The sequence below is a fragment of the Poecilia reticulata genome, chromosome 22 (genome assembly GCF_904066995.2).
Source record: "Poecilia reticulata chromosome 22, P_reticulata-male-v2, whole genome shotgun sequence".
Taxonomy (NCBI): Eukaryota; Metazoa; Chordata; class Actinopteri; order Cyprinodontiformes; family Poeciliidae; genus Poecilia; species Poecilia reticulata.
Genome location: NC_088851.1, coordinates 27,278,806 through 27,296,523, shown reverse-complemented (window position 1 = coordinate 27,296,523; position 17,718 = coordinate 27,278,806). Strand labels below are relative to the sequence as shown.

At 39.3% G+C, this 17,718-nt stretch overlaps 1 protein-coding gene and 1 long non-coding RNA gene across 4 annotated transcripts in view; one reads left to right on the top strand and one right to left on the bottom strand.

The window, feature by feature from the left end:
• Positions 1-194: 194 nt before the first annotated feature.
• Positions 195-17,718, bottom strand: part of LOC145550058 (semaphorin-4E-like) — a 36,492-nt gene continuing 18,968 nt past the window's right edge. For all 3 annotated transcript variants that reach the window (XM_081603478.1, XM_081603477.1, XM_081603479.1), the window contains 9 exons: positions 3,519-3,629; positions 3,284-3,429; positions 3,031-3,206; positions 2,331-2,481; positions 2,033-2,255; positions 1,257-1,375; positions 1,020-1,186; positions 896-945; positions 195-801 (listed from right to left, as the gene is read on the bottom strand). In XM_081603478.1, coding sequence (XP_081459604.1) covers positions 272-801; positions 896-945; positions 1,020-1,186; positions 1,257-1,375; positions 2,033-2,255; positions 2,331-2,481; positions 3,031-3,206; positions 3,284-3,429; positions 3,519-3,629 — 1,673 coding nt within the window. In that variant the 3' untranslated portion in view covers positions 195-271. The remainder of the gene's footprint in view (positions 802-895; positions 946-1,019; positions 1,187-1,256; positions 1,376-2,032; positions 2,256-2,330; positions 2,482-3,030; positions 3,207-3,283; positions 3,430-3,518; positions 3,630-17,718) is intronic.
• Positions 11,276-15,813, top strand: LOC145550063 (uncharacterized). Its single transcript, XR_014085905.1, has 2 exons — positions 11,276-11,659; positions 11,733-15,813. It is a non-coding gene; the product is annotated as an uncharacterized LOC145550063 (long non-coding RNA).

Below are 17,718 nucleotides of genomic sequence, written 5' to 3'. Positions count from 1 at the left end.
AAATAAATTTATTTTTGGAATTTCTTCTTAAATAATGCTTATATTGTTGTTATTTTAACAAATTGGCTATTAGAGTCTGCATACTCCAGTTAACAATAAATACATTTATAAATCAAGTGATGATTATTTTAATAATCAATTAATTCAATGACTAGTTTCAGCAATAGTTACAAGCATGGATAACAACACATTAATCATTTTAGTCATTTATTTTTGTATTGAGTTGCATGCAATGCTGCACAAAGTTAAACAGAAGTGGGTTGTTCTATTATCACACACACACACATGGTTTGGTATCCGTCCCTTCCACTCTGGTTGCTAGGGCTTCTCCAGTGCCCGTCTTAATACTGCCAGCACCATTTTGAGTTTTCTGCTTCCAGCATACATAGATGATGAGCAATACACACACCACACAGACAGAAGCTAAAATATAGGTAAGTATAGCCTGAATCCAGTTTACCCCAATAGCCTGATTCCAGTTCACCCCAATAGTCTGATTCCAGTTCGCCCCATTAGCCTGATTCCAGTTTACCCCACCCTCTGAAATCTTAACATGATACTGGATCACCGCCTTCCTGTGCTCTCTGCCTTTAACTACTTCCACTGTCTCACAGGTGTAAAGGCCTACATCAGCAGAGGAAGGTGTTAAAACGAGTCCCTGGCTGAGCAGAATGTGTCGGGGACCGGGCTCAAGGATGTGACCAGAGAAGCTCCAGCTGATGGGGAGATTGGTATCAGGGGAGCAGGGGAGGAACTGTGCGACGTCAACTGTGAGGTAGATGTCAGTAATCGGCTTTGACACTGTAGGTGAAGAAAAAACAGCCATAAAAATTCTCCTACTACTATCCTCGCTAAGGCAAATGTGTGTAAAGAGCTTTATGTGGCGAATACTTGCATTTAAAACTTGGGCAAATTCCAACATCACCATCTATGATGTTCTGGAACCTGACACAAATAAATGAAATTCTCTGATTATAAACGTAGCACACAGTGAACATGTCTTAGTTAGTGCAACATACATGGAGGAGTTTGAAGCACCAGCAACAGCAGCACACAGGCCTCTGAGATGGTCCCAGCCGCAGTATGGATCTCTGGCTATAAGGCAGTCATCACAGGATTTGTAGCGGCTGCAGTCCCTCAAACTGAGCTGAGCAACAGCAGTTCTAGTTGCGCTGTACAGCTGACCCTGCAGATCATCAGAGTTCAAAGGTTAGCTCCAGGTCCATTTAGTCTACAGACATGTAGCTGTAACCTACGCTTCTAGAGGAGAGCTGGAGGAAGTGAATGGGCTGAGGATCCTGAAACAGCTGCAACTCCTCAATGATTCGCCCTCCATCATCATCAGACCACACCACCTTCTGCAGCCAACCAGAGTCTAGAGGACCAAACAAGTTTTAAAATTAAAACTCAAAATTTAATTTTGAGTTTTAATTGCCTCGGTAGAGGCATAGCTCTACAGCAGGAGATGCAAATATCCATCAGAGGGAAAAGGGCAGCAAATAATTCCTTGAGCTCCCTTTACTACCCTCTACCACCTCAGCCTGTCTGCAACAGTGCAGCTTGCATATCATAGTGTGATGCAGTATGTCAGCTGGCTCTCGATGGATGAGCAATAGGAAGTCAACAGTAGCTTCCTCAGGACCCTCAGGAAGCGTAGCCACTGCTGGGTCTTCTTAATGACTGCTGTAATGTTTTCAGTCCAGATGTCAGAGGAGGTGAGGACATCAGGAAGCCTGATGGTGTGGACACTTTCCGCACTCTTGATATTGATGTAAAGAGGGGCTGGGTCGGTGCTTTGCTTCCTGAAGTCAATGATGGTATCTTTGGTTTTCTTGGTGTTCAGAGCGAGTCTGCTGCTAAGTAGTTTTTACTGTGTAATGTTATAAACTGCACTCCAGAACGTTCTCTTACATTCACAGTGAAACTGCATGTAGTTTTTGCCTGTTCATTGGTCAATACAGCCATTCTCTAGTCTGATCCTGCCAACAACGCCAAGATGTGTTAAGTCATCATGTATGATTCAGTTACTTACTGTTGCCAATAAGCATGATGATGTGCTGCTGTCCATCCAGAGAGGTTACTTTGTCAACAACGATTCTGGAGAACTGGGCTGCAGACCGGACCAGCAGGGGCCTCTCAGTGATCGGGGTCACCGCTCCCTCCATCAGGCGGTGGATCTTCACAAAGTCCACGGTTGTTTGGTTGAGTTCACGAGAGGTCTTCGCACCTTTGGCTCGCATTTCATCATTAATACACTGATAATACAGATCAGAGATCACATGAGGTGGATAATTTTCATTGCTTTTATTTTACTTTTGTTTGGTGCTTACCGAACCAGGGTAGGGTTTAGGCACTGTTCCTGTGTACTTCACCCAGCAGCCAGAGTCACTCAAGGTCAGAAAGTTCCCCCTAAAAACTTTCTGGATGTCTGACAGCTTGTAGGCGCAGACAGCGGACTGACTGAAGGAACTGGACGGCTCCCTGCAAATGAGGTCCTGTTACTAAAAGCTCAGGAACCACATTAACCCTGGACACTAGGGAGACTGCCACATCAGAAATAGTGGGGTCTAGGCTACTCAGTTTATACAGAAACTACCCTGACCTCCTGCCAGAGATCTGCGTTCATTTTCTCCATTGTGCTTCTCACTTGCAGGTGTGGTATACACAAGCTTAGAAAATGGATGAAGGGTTTTACTTAGTTCTTTCACACAACTCATTTATCAAATAAGTAGACAGTGTGTTTCTGAACGTATGTTTAATAAAAACCTGGTAAAAACAAAGTAATTTTTTTATCAATGAAACTAGAACTTTATTAGGATGCATAACAGCAACATTTAAAATATCTTCTGAAAATGCTCAAAACTTAACATATGAAAAGGAAACCTAAATGCAGGAATCTCTGTACAGTAACATTATGGCAGCTGAATAACAGATGTTTGTTTATTTTAAACACAGTACAATCATAAAGCTGGAGATTAGGAGGCTAATGTCTGAATTCTATGAACATTGAAACCTATAGACATGACTTACAAGTTTGAGGTGAATGTTGCATAGAAGACAATGTCCTTCAAGTTGTTTTCATCTCGTAGAAGAAAGACGTCCTGGACCAAAGACTGTGAATGTATGTCTCCAAACGGGCAGTCCAAACGGGCTTTCAGGAAAGAAGTCCAACTTTTCTGCAACGTATTCTGACCTCCCAAGTCGCTCTGAATCGGGACAAATGTCAGACTTTAATACTGACTCATGTGGTGTTTTAGGGGAAGTTTAACATTTAGAGACGTACTTTACACACTCGTGCAACTCTTGACAGTCGCAGCTTGTGTCGTTCTTCGATAGCTTCCTCAGAGAGGAACAAGAACATGTTGTCGTCCTCGTTATTCTCTGAAACTTTGTTCATTTCAACCATGTGCATGGAAATCATCATGGGGTCTGAGTTTAGATCATTTCAAACATGGGATTAGGTTTTGCAGGGTGATTTCAATGTAAAAGACACTAACTGGGTCAAGTGGTCACCTTACTTTTGAGCCAAGACTCATCAAATTCATTCCTCAAGTAATTCTTCCCATGTCTTTGGAATAACATTACAGTTCCCCGGAAGTCTGTAGTACCAGCAGTATATAACTTGTCTCCTGTTGAGAACAGAGGAAAAGGATTTACAATGTTTGAAATCAATCATTACAAAAATATTCCTTCAGCATGTGTGGAACAACTGGAACCATGAATCTAGTTTTGCAGCTGTTTACTACTGGAGAAAAAAACTGAATGCGGTGAAGATGTCTCCTGCTGGATAAAAGCTAGATTTAGATAGAGCTTCAAAATATGACCAGGAGAAAAAATAATTAAAGTCAAACAGGCTGTTAATAAGCTGATTAAATGTTGAAAACCGAAAAAAAACCCCACTGGATTTGCATTCATGCTATAATGACCTCCTGAAGACAGAAAATGGCAAGCAAGAAATCTCCATCATCAAAGAAGTTGAACACAGGAAGGCTGTTTTCCAACCTCATAGCCCAGTGGACTCGGATTGATTGGAGGCCAAAATTAAAATTTGCTAAATTTTCAGCTGCTGTGGTTCTCTTTCACACTGCACTGTGTCAAACCAACCAAATCATGGTCCTTTTTTGGGAAAAAAAGGACCATGCCCTGTCTGTCTATGTGTCTGGTTTAACAGGAATTAGAACAAACTTACAATCAGAGAAACTCATCTAGAGAAAATGCTCATTAGATTAGTACTTCTCAAATAATGAGGCACGTGCCCCCAGGGAGAAATGGTGAGGTGTCAGGAGAGGCACGAGAAGAAAGAGTTTATTGTCTTTCTTCATGCTTAACTGATAAACATACCTCTGGTCACTAGGTAAAGGTAAGTTTATTTATATAGCACATTTTCAGCAACAAGGCTTTACAGGATTTAAAAGGAAATACAAACAAAATAAACCAAAAGAAAGAGCAAAAGAAGAAAAAGGTCATAATGTTGATCCAAAGTAAATAAACTAGATAGTCCTATTCAGGGTTGGTAGATAAGTATAAGTAAGTATCCTCTGGTCTAATTCCTTTCTTAAGAGGCAGGGTTGGGTTGCCACCTTTCAGAAATGAATATAAGGGACGCTCCCCACGGCGCGGTGGACTCTCATGGGGTGAGACGTGCAGTGATGGACATTATTTTATGGCGGTGTTTTTTGATTTCAAAAAGTCATCCATAGAGCAATCATTCATGAATAGTTGGTTAGAGTATCCCAAAATTGTACACTAATCAGAGTAGGATACCTTAAACACGTTTAAAAAGTGTAAAAAGTATTTGGTAAACTGCTCAAGTACTGAGTAACTGATCATAACACCTGATTTAATATTCAAAAATGTGTTCTCAGACTGTAAGAGCAGAAATACTATTTAAGGAGTTGCAATTCTGAGAAAGAGCAGATGTTGAGGCTGTGAGGTCCCAAATATTTTAAAGGTCGTCCAATACACACTCAGTATAAGGTGCGCCAGAATCTTTATGCAAACCAAGAGTAGCAATGCCAGTGGTTGAAACTTTACAACTCACACCAGTGAAGATGAGAGTGTATAAAAAAGGGTCATGTTAAGAATACGAGGAGATTTTTTCTATTGAGACTTTGGAAGATTTTTGAGTATTGAACTGATGAAACTGTAATGAGAAATCCGTGGTAGTGTAATAAGTCTCTAGCTTGTCTATGGCCTGGCAGCAAGAACTACGTCTCTGTGCGTTATTTCTTTTACTTATATATTTAAAAGTATAGCCACCTTTCAATTCTCCAATAAAAGTGGTGACCCCGACATGGTGTTTGTACTGCTGCTCCTGGAGCAGCACCAATTGTTACTCCAGAGAAATACACCTCTACAGAATGTGCACTAAGACAACAGCAAATATGCAAGAAAGGTACATTTGTTCCGGAAACTGATGTAGTTTAATTCTTTAAACTACCAATGCGTGGTATGTACTGCAGATTATTATATGGTTCACGTAATTTCCACCATTATTTAGATAAATGGGCAATCCAATCCAATCCAATCCAACTTTATTTATAAAGCACTTTAAAACAACCACAGCTGATACAAAGTGCTGTACAGTAAAACATAACAATAAAAAAATATATAAATAAAAAATTAAAAACTTAGTTTAAAAACAAAAACATATGTTGAGGAATATAATTATGTTAATAGTTAAAAGTTATGTTAATTCACATTAAGATATGTTTTACTGAAAAGGAATGTATTATGTTGTGCTGGTTCAACACCAAATAAGGTGTTGTACGAGACATTCCTGGCAGCCAAGGGACTCAGCCAGAGTCTCTGTTTGGACAGATAAGAACTAACAATCTGACTAATGGTCCTCTGAGGGAGCAGATTTAACTTCCACGAGGTCGGCCCAGAATTCTCGGAACTTCCAACACACACTCAATGTAAAACAGAGCCAGAAGCAGGATTCAGAATGCCATTGGCCAGACGGTTTCCAATACACAACAGCAGACTGAAAGCGGTATAAATGCTCGAAGCCAGAAGCAAAAGACAAGACATTTTGGATTCTGAGACGATGAAAATGAGATGATGAAAATGTAATATGTGATTCCGCAGATGTGCATTAAATGTCTTCCTGGTTGTCAGTGAGCCGGAGAGAATGGAGTTTGGTGTATCGTCTTTAATTCATGAGTTTAGCACCTTTGAATTCCTCCATAAAGTGGTGACCCTGACGTGCCGATTGAACTGATTCAAGTTAAGGAGGATGGAAGGTGACTCTTCGGACTGGCTGCAGAACAGAGAACCGCGGGCCCAGACACAAAAGAGGTGAAAATTTATCTCTTATCTCTTATTAAATTTTAGAACGGTTTCCTGTCTGCTGCCGGTTTGAAGAGCTAAGAAAAAGAAATGAAGTTCTTTCCTGCTCATTGACAAACAGAACCTTGCGCAAGGTGGGGTTGTCACAAAACGTTAGACTCATAGGTATATAGTACATTTTGGAAAGACAGACACCCTAAAAAATAAGCACCTTAGTCAGTCTGGCACCGCCCGTTTGGCGATGGTAACATTTAGGAATTTTATTCCACGTTATAAGTTACCACATATCAGCAAGCCTGGTGCAGCTCTTCTGAGCAGGCACTTTCGCGAGCTGACTAATTAATAATATATCACAATTTGTTAGATACGGCAGGAGGCCGTGAGTTAATAGTATGGCAAGAAGTCATAAGTTCAAAAGTACGGCAAGAGGCCGTGAGTTTAATATTAAGCCAGCTGAATCTGCGAAGAGAGATTGGGAAAGCGCTATAGAAATAATAAGAGGCCGGAAGGTGCGACTTCCGTAGTGGAGGAACGTATTTTTCTCTGTGGAGTGATTTACTGTAAAATCCTCCACAATAGTCTGGCCTGAAAGAAGTTCAAGTGAATAAAATAGAGTTTTTTACAGATTATTTTGTGAGTTAAACTGCAGTGATTGTTCTTTAATTTTTGTTTGAGATTTTGGTGAGGAGTTAAATCAGCTATCTTAAGTTCTAATCTAATTAAATGTGTGCACACAAAAATTGGACAGTGGCTGGATCACAAGCAAACTACATTTTATATACCTTTCATAAACGAGCATGCTAACAAATTGAGCTCATATTAACTAGTTCCTCGGGGAAGAATGGAAGGAAGGGAGAAATAAAAATAATAAATAAATGAATAAATAAATGAATAAATGGCCTAAGCTGCAGTGAAATCTGAGATCTCTGAGTTAGCTCAAATAAACAAAACTTGAAGTAATTATTTAATCAATTGTTCAAAAAGAAAAAAAAATGTTTCAATAATGTACACACACAAATTAGGGAATGAACTAAACTTCCATGAGACTAAATTATGTGGATGTGTGTGAGATTAGGCCTATGTGAATGATGTGGATATGTGTGTGATGGGTGTATATTGAATATATGTGTGAAAATACGTATGTCTGGATGAGTGTTTGATGAAATGTGGCTGCATATGACGGGCAGTTAAAGTTTGCATGTTTTGAGTCTAAGCACTAAGAGCTTCGCTGGACATATATCAGCAGAACAGGTTTGAGTATGTGATCGCCTGCAGTTAGTGTGTGATGCATGAATATGGTAGACATGTGCATGCTTTGGCTTGGCTGCATGAACAGCGGGTTGTGAGACTCAACTATCTCCATGAAGGGTTAACTTAAGCAAAGCATAGTTAGGACAGGCAATGCATATACAAACTAAGACAGAAATGCACTGCCCTCGCTCCGTTTCCACCTCAGGAAAAAAATAAAGGGAGCCTGAGAGCAGCCGACGATTGAAATTTTTGCTCGCTCTCTTGCTGGAGCGTGTGCCATAACCTTACACACATGCCACCACCCTCTACGACACACTCACACACACTCGCACACGCATACACACACACACACACACCCTGCCACAACCATGATTATATGTGCGAAGCAGTGGGATGAGTGTGAGCGAGATAATTTATGATATTGTTTCCATGTCGTCTGTCTAAGTGTTGATTTGTTGTCATAAGTACACACTTACAAATACAAATACACTTACAAATATCTGTACAAACCTGTATAGTTGGTTATATTGCTGAGGTACAATTTCAATTTCACGGATCCACATGAAACTACAATTTTAAATATGTTTCTATTCCTTTAGTCATGCACACAGGCCTGATTTCGCAGTACTCAAAAGTCCGGACTGTAGAGCAGGTTGGCAGGACACCTTTAAGATTCTGCAATTGATCATTCAAATCTGTATGAGTACTGGGTCGACAGAGTCAAATGTGTGGATCTAAATTGTGTCCTACTTCAATAATCATTATCATGGTTTTGGGGAAAAATGGGCATAAAGCGTACGGAATGTAAAAAATGTATATTGAGCAAAGAGAATGATTTTATTTTTATGATTTATGATCATGAGACCAAAATGTGTACATTTATATTTTCGCATTTTGGATGAGTCGAAAGTGTTTATGTTGAGTTAATTGTCATGTGAAAGTGTAATGTGTCTTATGAATTGTGTTTCAGTCTCTGCGCCTCTACGTCACACGAGGCAACAGGCCAGCAGCTGCACACAGGACGCAGCTCAGGCAGGGAGAGAAAAGCCGAGAAAGCAAGAAGGGGGGCTTTGCTCCAGCTGCAACACGGGCGATCCAAAGAAAAACAGGGCCCTCACCTACCCATTCAGTTTGAGTGAATCGGAATATAGATTCTTAATTATAAGAATACAATCAACAATTTAAAACAACTGACTGGCAAATGACTGTTGATTACATAGAAATGTATTAATGGAACAGCATACACTATTAGGAATTTGCTGCTCATGATTACCATTACTCATTAATATACACAGGAAACACAGTGAATCAGTGCAATAATAGCTAATAGTAGGTTATGGGAAAACGTATTCTGGATAGAAAAAATAAAACTTTTTGTAATAAACTACTTACTGCTTTTTAAATTATAGTTAATATGGTGGTGAATTGTTTTGTTATGGGAGACCTCTGCAGTTTGGAACATAAAGACATGGACAAAGCAACAATTATAATTGATCAAAATTAAGTGTGGCAGTGAATGAAATTTCATAAAACAATTAATTGATCACAGGTGGAATACAACAACTCAAATAGTTACAATATTACTCACTAAGAGATGGATCTGTTGGCCATGATAGAGTTGCATATGGCAACTTTGACAACTTTGGCACTAGGAGAAGTGCCTCTGAAGCTGCTGACTGGTGACGTTGGCTCCTCACAGCATGTCAACATGGAGAAGCAAAACTCATCTCCACAGTAGAAACCTGCGTGGACCATGGAGCACTGGCACAGCGCCTGCTCAAGGAGTGATGCTCTGGCCAGCAGCAACAATGGCTGAGCACAGGAAACGGTCTCCACTGGTTGACAACAGCCTTGGACGAAGGAGCAGCAGCACAGGAACCATCATGCAACCAAGGCCAACAGACTGTCCATCAGGAAGATCATAAGATGACCAATTAATTAAATAAGTCTTCATTAATACCCTCTGAACCTTTCTTAACCTTAATTTGGCAATCTGGAAGTTAATTCCATAGATTATCACCTTGAGCATTCAACTGATAAAATAAATCAAAAATAATTATTGAGAAGAAATTGAATCAATTAAACTGGACTTAAAAGTGGGTGTAAATGCTCTTTTCATTCTAATAATTTTTTGCTCAATTCTAGTTCAAAGGTTGCTGGTTAACACCTTGTCTAAATTGTTCTAAACTAAACTAACATATTCCGTCAAAATTGAAGGTCATGAGTTCTCCCATGACAAAATAATTTATATCACTGTACTGTACTAGACAGGAGACAGATATTGTTCCTTTAGGAGTGAAAGGAAGAAGAATGGAGAAATAACTGGATAGTACAGGAGTCAGATAATTAAAAGCTCAAGTGGCCTGACAAGGATGAAGTTCCTATCTTAGAGCCAGGATTACTTTCAAAGGGGGTCAGCAGGTTAAAGGTTAGACCAAAATATATTTAATTCTAGGAACTGTGTCTCAATAGGGTCTTTGCATTAAACAGTTGATGTTAGAGACAAAACAATTGGTAGAAACCCAACTAGATTCAGTCTTCAATATGGCAATACTACATAAACATCATACTCAAAACAATGCTAAGAGACACATAAATCAGAAATTGTTTTGGAAATTCATAATTTTATTTGAACTCTGCAGTAGGTGTTTCATTTGTACCCTTTCATCAACAGACAGAATGTACACTTCAGTTCATTTTTCTCTCTGTATTTTTATTTGAACTCATGTAGAGAACTTGAAATTTTACTCTAAGGTTAAAATATCATGGGTTTCTGTTTGATTGGTCATAAATTTGTTTCTGTCACTATGAATAAGTTGTATCTGGCATCAATCTGATTTTGCTATATTTGTAAATTACAAACATTTTGTCAGCATTACATTATGGGAGAAAAAATGTTTCATATTCCGACCAGGACAACAGGTTCAGTCTTAGTATAGCAAAGTAAAGACAGGACCAGGGTTTGATTGCATGCCTTGTCTAATCAAAAGCACTAATCAGTGAGAATGCATTCCATGCATTCTCACTTATAGTGTTTCTGTTTTTCTTTATCTTTATTATTCTGTCTTCCGTACGTTTTTTGTCGCTTAACTACTCTCACTACGTTTCACTAATTGTACTAATTTATATATCAAAACGTTCAGCTCCTTCAGGAGAATGGTGCTATGACTTTTGGTAAACTTCACTATTGCACTTTTTGAAATAATTGCACTTTTGTGCAAATATTTTCCCCATAGAAATGAATGGTGGAATTCAGCAAACACTCTAATTACCTCCTCAGTTCTCCAGAGCCTTGCTAATGACCTAATTATTGTATTCAGGTGTGGTGCAGCAGAGGCACTTCTAAAAGTCCTAGAGATAGATAGAGATAGATAGATAGATAGATAGATAGATAGATAGATAGATAGATAGATAGATAGATAGATAGATAGATAGATAGATAGATAGATAGATAGATAGATATAGATAGATAGATAGATAGAGATAGATAGATAGATATAGATAGATAGATAGAGATAGATATAGATAGATATATAGATAGATAGATAGATAGATAGATAGATAGATAGATAGATAGATAGATAGATAGATAGATAGATAGATAGATAGATATAGATAGATAGATAGATATAGATAGATAGATAGATAGATAGATAGATAGATAGATAGATAGATAGATATAGATAGATAGATATAGATAGATAGAGAGAGATAGATATAGATAGATAGATAGATAGATAGATATAGATAGATAGAGAGAGATAGATATAGATAGATAGATAGATAGATAGATAGATAGATAGATAGATAGATAGATAGATAGATAGATAGATAGATAGATAGATAGATAGATAGATAGATAGATAGATAGATAGATAGATAGATAGATAGATAGATATAGATAGATAGATAGATAGATAGATAGATAGATAGATAGTGTTGTTGTCCTCCGTCCCTGCGCCACCGCCAGCTACCACCAGAGGGGGTGTCCCCAGCTCCCTTCTGACGCCCCACCCCGCGGGTGTGTCACCACGCACCTGCAGGTCATCCGATCATCACCAGGAGCTTAAGAGGAGCCGCCTAACAACACTTCCTCGCCAGAGTGTTGACCTTCGCGGTAACAGAGATCAGTAAGAAAGCCTTATATTGTTAATCCTGCGTGTTCTAACGCCTCCATCTCCTCACCCCAGGTTCCATCAAGTCTGAGAGCCGGATCGAGTCCAGGACCAACCAAGCCCGTCAGCTGGATCCGGGTTTCCCCGACGAGCACCATCGAGTCGGTCTCTCTCTCCCTCAGCTCCCCGGACTGACATCATTCTGGCTCCTGCCCCCGCAGCCCCGACGTTTCTGCCCAGCCTCCAGTTCATAGTTTTCCCTTGCTCGAGTTCATTGATATGGTGTAAATGAAGCTTTGTATAATTTATGGGCACAACCTCTGCCGCAAATCGGAACTGCCATTTGTTTACATGTTAGCAACTCGCTAACATGCTAGCTCCCTGTTATCAAACAGGATGCCTGTTCTATGTATTTAATATACTGTGTTTTTATTGTCACCAACTGTGTGTGTAATGTGATTCGTGTGCTGAGGAGTGATCAGAAACGCAGAGAACAGATTCGAGGTGAGGCAGGCAGTTCTCGTGCCTTATGGCTGTGGGCGCTCATTGTGACTCCACAACTGCAGAGTAAGAGACGGTAACAGCGAGCTAGCCATACAGTAGCTGCGCTGATACAGAGAACGAGACAGACGTGGTTTTCAGTTGTACTTTAACGGTTTCACACTTTGTGGAAAGTGTGAAACTTTAAGCACAAAAGGTTCATAGCCTCACCAGCTATGCACCTAAACGCACATCACTGACTAATTGCACACACATCTATCTATCATAGCTTCATTATTTTTTAACTAGTCTGCTTTTCTGCATGCCTTATTTCTGTTTTTACTATCTTTTAGCTTGTCTACTCTTCTCTATGTCTTCTACTTCTTCTATTTTATTCTTTTTCCTATGTTGCTATGTTTCACTCTTCCAACGGTTTCAACTATTTCTCGTTTTGTACTGACTTCCGCTTCTGCTAAATTTTTCCTTTTTGATTTGTTTCACTGTTCAACTGATCCAACTATTTTCTATTTCTTCTGATATCTTCTACTTCTTAAGCTTTTCTGCTGCAGTCATTCTGCAAATATGCATTCTCACGGCTGTTTCGCTAGGAACAGCTATTTTTCTAGTTGTTTCTGCTTTTAGATCTGTCTTTCAGAAGCTGTAAATCTGTCCTATTCTAGCCGCCTTCTTTGGATGGAAGACACCTAAATATCTCCAGAACAGGAGGAGTGAAATCTGGAGAGACGGTATGATGAAACACAAAGTGAAATATGGATAATGTTAATTCTTGATTTAGGTCATCAGAACCGCAGGGACCTAGAACAGATCTCTCCTGATGTTTGGTCATTAAAACTCAATATAACAGCTTTCTATTGAACCTATGCTATTGGACCGAACAAACATTGGAGTCACTTCTGACACACCGTGTACATTTAATATTATGACTTACGTCTAAGTATGACAGTTCTTCTTCAGATAGAAGAATTTTTAATAAATGGGTTGGCAATTAGGTAAGATTACTCTAGTGGAATGAAACTAAAGTACTCAAGGTAATGTAATTTTAATTCACAAGCACCTTTTCAGCACAAAAGCAAATCCAGAGAGTTTAAGAAGGGTTAAAATGTTCTAAGCTGGGGAGGCAAAACATTTCACAGAGGAACGAAATTCAACAAGCTTGCTGAAAGACTTGGTTAACATTTAAGAAGTAAACTTCAGTTGAGGCTTCTTTTACCTATGGCATAAAATCTACCCATGACAACTGAAAGTTAGAGACTATGTAAAAGAGTTAAATGTCGAATAAAACTGCAACACTCTTATTTAATTCCAAATCACGAACCAGTTAAAATTAAATCAATGGGCTTGACATAAGAAATGTATGCAATCTAATAGGAAACAAACTGCTGACAGGCTGAAGTACAACTTTTAAGACAAATTCCTTATATGGCCTTTAATAAATAAATGGACAATTATGATATTCTAGATGAATAGCATAATGTTAAATTGAAGGTGGAATCATGAGAAGAGATTTTATGACAGTTATGTTATAAGATGTACAAGGAAAAGTTTCATCACATTTGTAAAACTAAATTGAGAACTATCAATAATTGACAGTTGTGGCACTAAAAATAAACTAAATAGTTGATGGATATTGATTTGGACACTTCAATTGATAATTTCCTTTTCCATAGTTGGGTAGTTATGGTCATAGGGGGGTATTTTCACAATTTATACCTAGCCATTACATAAGCACTGTGTGGTAGAGATGACTCATGTGATAATGTGAATAGTTAAGCTTCACAGCGCTGGATTGAACTAAAGGTATCCAGCATATCTGACCAAACTATGCTTCTACATACATACAAACAAATTAAATGTTTCTATATCCTTTGAGTGAAGATGGAGGTCTTCCGGAGAAGGGGGTTTCTAATTCTATCGCTGTTTACCCTTGCTTCTTTCCTTGTTCTTTCTCTTGCATGAAAACCCTGATCAATAAATTTAAATAATCCCAAACATAATTCAATCCCATTTGATGTATGTTCCCATCAGAACTATGTTTCAGGAACTGCAATCAGGTAGAGCAGATTGCCCAGGAGAATGGCTGAATCTGGGTACTGGCTAAGTGAGTTGAAGCAACAATATCCTTTGATTTGAGAATTGATAATTCATAATTGTTACATCCTTCATGAAATGTTCCTTAAGGTTGTGATTGTAACTGTGACTTTGTCTTGAAAGTTATTTTATTGATGTGTTTCTTTTTGTTATTTTGCGTCTCGATGGAGTCGTGGTTCCTGGACAACCATGCGGACTGTGAACAAGCGGACTGTGATAACTGGGGGAACTGACACCGTTAGGTTGCAAAAGTGATGTCATTATTTTGCATCTAGATGGATAATTGATTCTGTAGTGTCATGATTCGGATCAACCACATTGGATATTGTGTGAACTGTTTTCTTTTTATCAAATTCCCTTATTGTATTGTCACAGGATCTTTCGCTGAGTGATGGTGGGTGAGGAATGTTGAGGTGGTAATAATATGACATGGACAATATGTTAAATGAAATGTATATGGAAGGTCATCATGCGCAGGTCACATGTGAGTTATTAATAGGACTTTAGAATCCAATAAGGAGCATCAAGGATTTCTCCATACAAGCAATGAAGACCTTTAATTGGAACATGTTGTACTATAAGATACTGCTCAGTTTTCCTGTCTTCTCAGGGCAACCAGAGTGACTGGCGGTTCAGGGACCCTCTGTGTGTTGGACTCAGAGACTCATGGACATGGGAATGTGTTGGAGCCCTGAACCGGGACAGTGAGAAGGCAGAGTAATAAAATCAAGGAAACATCAACCTGGAACAACAATTTGCATCTGCGACCGTGGACAGGAACTGTACTACACAACGCTGCACCACATCGCTGCTGAGAAGTCAAACTTGCTACTACTCGGTTCAAACCAAGCCGATTGTCCTATGATGATGTTTGAGCAGAAATCATTGTGGGTACCATGGTCATTGATTTCACTGGTGCCTGAGGGTGGTTGCCTAGAGGGCCATAGGATAATTTTTTCCCTCGGATGAAAGGATTGTCATAGAGGGTTTTTCGATCCTATACCAATGGAACCTATGACCATGGGAGAGCAATGCCATACAAATTAACTAGAAAATAAGTGTACTTATTTTAGGGGGGAATGTTGAGGAATATAGTTATGTTAATGTTATAGTTATGGAATGTGTTAATAGTTAAAAGTTATGTTAATTCACATTAAGATATGTTTTACTGAAAAGGAATGTATTATGTTGTGCTGGTTCAACACCAAATAAGGTGTTGTACGAGAAATTCCTGGCAGCCAAGGGACTCAGCCAGAGTCTCTGTTTGGACAGATAAGAACTAGCAATCTGACTAATGGTCCTCTGAAGGAGCAGATTTAACTTCCACGAGGTCAAACCCAGAATTCTCGGAACTTCCAACACACACTCAATGTAAAACAGAGCCAGAAGCGAGATTCAGAATGCCATTGGCCAGACGGTTTCCAATACACAATAGCAGACTGAAAGCGGTATAAATGCTCGAAGCCAGAAGCAAAAGACAAGACATTTTGGATTCTGAGACGATGAAATGAGATGATGAAAATGTAATATGTGATTCCGCAGATGTGCATTAAATGTCTTCCTGGTTGTCGGTGAGCCGGAGAGAATGGAGTTTTGTGTATCGTCTCTTAATTCATGAGTTTAGCACCTTTGAATTCCTCCATACATACAATTTAAAACTAGATCCCGCTGGTGTTGAAAGCCAAGTAAAATAGATGGGTTTTCAGACGAGCTTTAAAAGTGGACAGTGAAGGGGCCTCTCTGACCTGCAAAGGCAAGTCGTTCCATAACTTATGACCCATGACAGAGAAAGCCCTGTCCCCTCTGAGCTTCCTTCTGGATCTCGGTACCTCCAAGAGCAGCTGATCTGCTGACCTGAGTGACCGATAAGTTATGTAGGGGTGAAGAAGCTCAGAGAGGTAAGCCAGGGCAAGATTATGTAGTGATTTAAAAACAAACATAAGAATTTTAAAATGAATCCTAAAATATACAGGCAGCCAGTGAAGTGAGGCCAGGACAGGGATCACATGTTCCCGCTTTCGAGTTCCTGTCAAAAGTCGTGCAGCAGCATTCTGAAGCAGCTGCAGACGTGAGAGCAGCGACTGACTGACTCCCAGATAAAGGGAGTTACAGTAATCCATTCAAGTCTAAATAAAAGCCTGGATCACTGTTTCAAAATGCTGCCTGGAAAGAAAAGATTTCACTGACGCCAATCGCCTTAATTGATAAAAGCTGGACTTAACCACGGCTCTGATTTGGCTGTCCAATTTAAAATCACTGTCCACCTTAAAACCAAGATCCATAATAACATGTTTAAAATGTACCTCCAAAGGTCCCAAGTCAACAGAGGAGAACTCACAGGAGCCACTGGGTCCAAACACCATCACCTCTGTTTTCTTTTCATTAAAATGTAAAAAGTTCAAGGCCAACCAAGCTTTAATATCACCTAGGCATGCCAGGAGATGTTTGATAGAATGGACATCCTTCTGCTTCATGGGCAAATAAATCTGACAATCATCAGCGTAACAATAAAATGAAATCCCATGTTTCCTAAGGATAGAACCCAGAGACAGTAAATACAGAGAGAAAAGCAGAGGGCCCAAAATTGAGCCCTGAGGGACACCATAATCAATCAATCAATCAATCAATCAATCAATCAATCAAATTTTATTTGTATAGCACATTTCAGCAGCAAGGCATTTCAAAGTGCTTTACATAATTAAAATAAAAACAGCATGTGACATCAAATAAACAGTGAGAAAGAGAAAGAGAGCCATAAGGCATTGAAGAAGCAGATGATTCAGAGTCAATAATTTTCACTGAAATTGTTCTCTCCTCCAGGTAAGACCTAAACCATTTAAGAACAGTGCCATCAATAACAACGTGGTGTAATCGCGATATTAAAATGTCGTGGTCTACTGTATCAAAGGCAGCAGTTAGGCCAAGTAAAATCAGAACAATATGGTTACCAGAATCACATACAAGAAGGATGTAATTAAAAACTCTTATTATTATTATTAAAAACTCTGTGCTATGAGTTTTAAAACTTGATTGGAAAACCTCCAGAATGCCATTGTCAACTAAAAACTGTGTCAGCTGACAGTACACAATTTTTTCTAAAACCTTAGAAAGAAAAGGCAGCTTAGAAATAGGCCGATAATTTGCCAGAGCAGTAGGATCAAGGCCAGGTTTTTTTAAGTAATGGCTGCACTACTGCATGTTTAAAACTAGCAGGGACCACACCTGAGGACAGACTGCTATTTATAATTGCAAGAACAGGCTGCCCTATGCTAGATAAAATATCTTTAAAAAATCGTGGAGGGACAGGATCACGGGGGGAACCCGATGGCTTAATGAGGCCGACCACGTCCTCTAAAAGTGAGACAGTTACAGGCTCAAACTGATGAAAGCAGCAGAGCAAGGTACCGAAACACAGGGGTCAGAGTCAGGAGCTGTGATAAGAGCCCTGGTTCTACCAACCTTTTCAATAAAG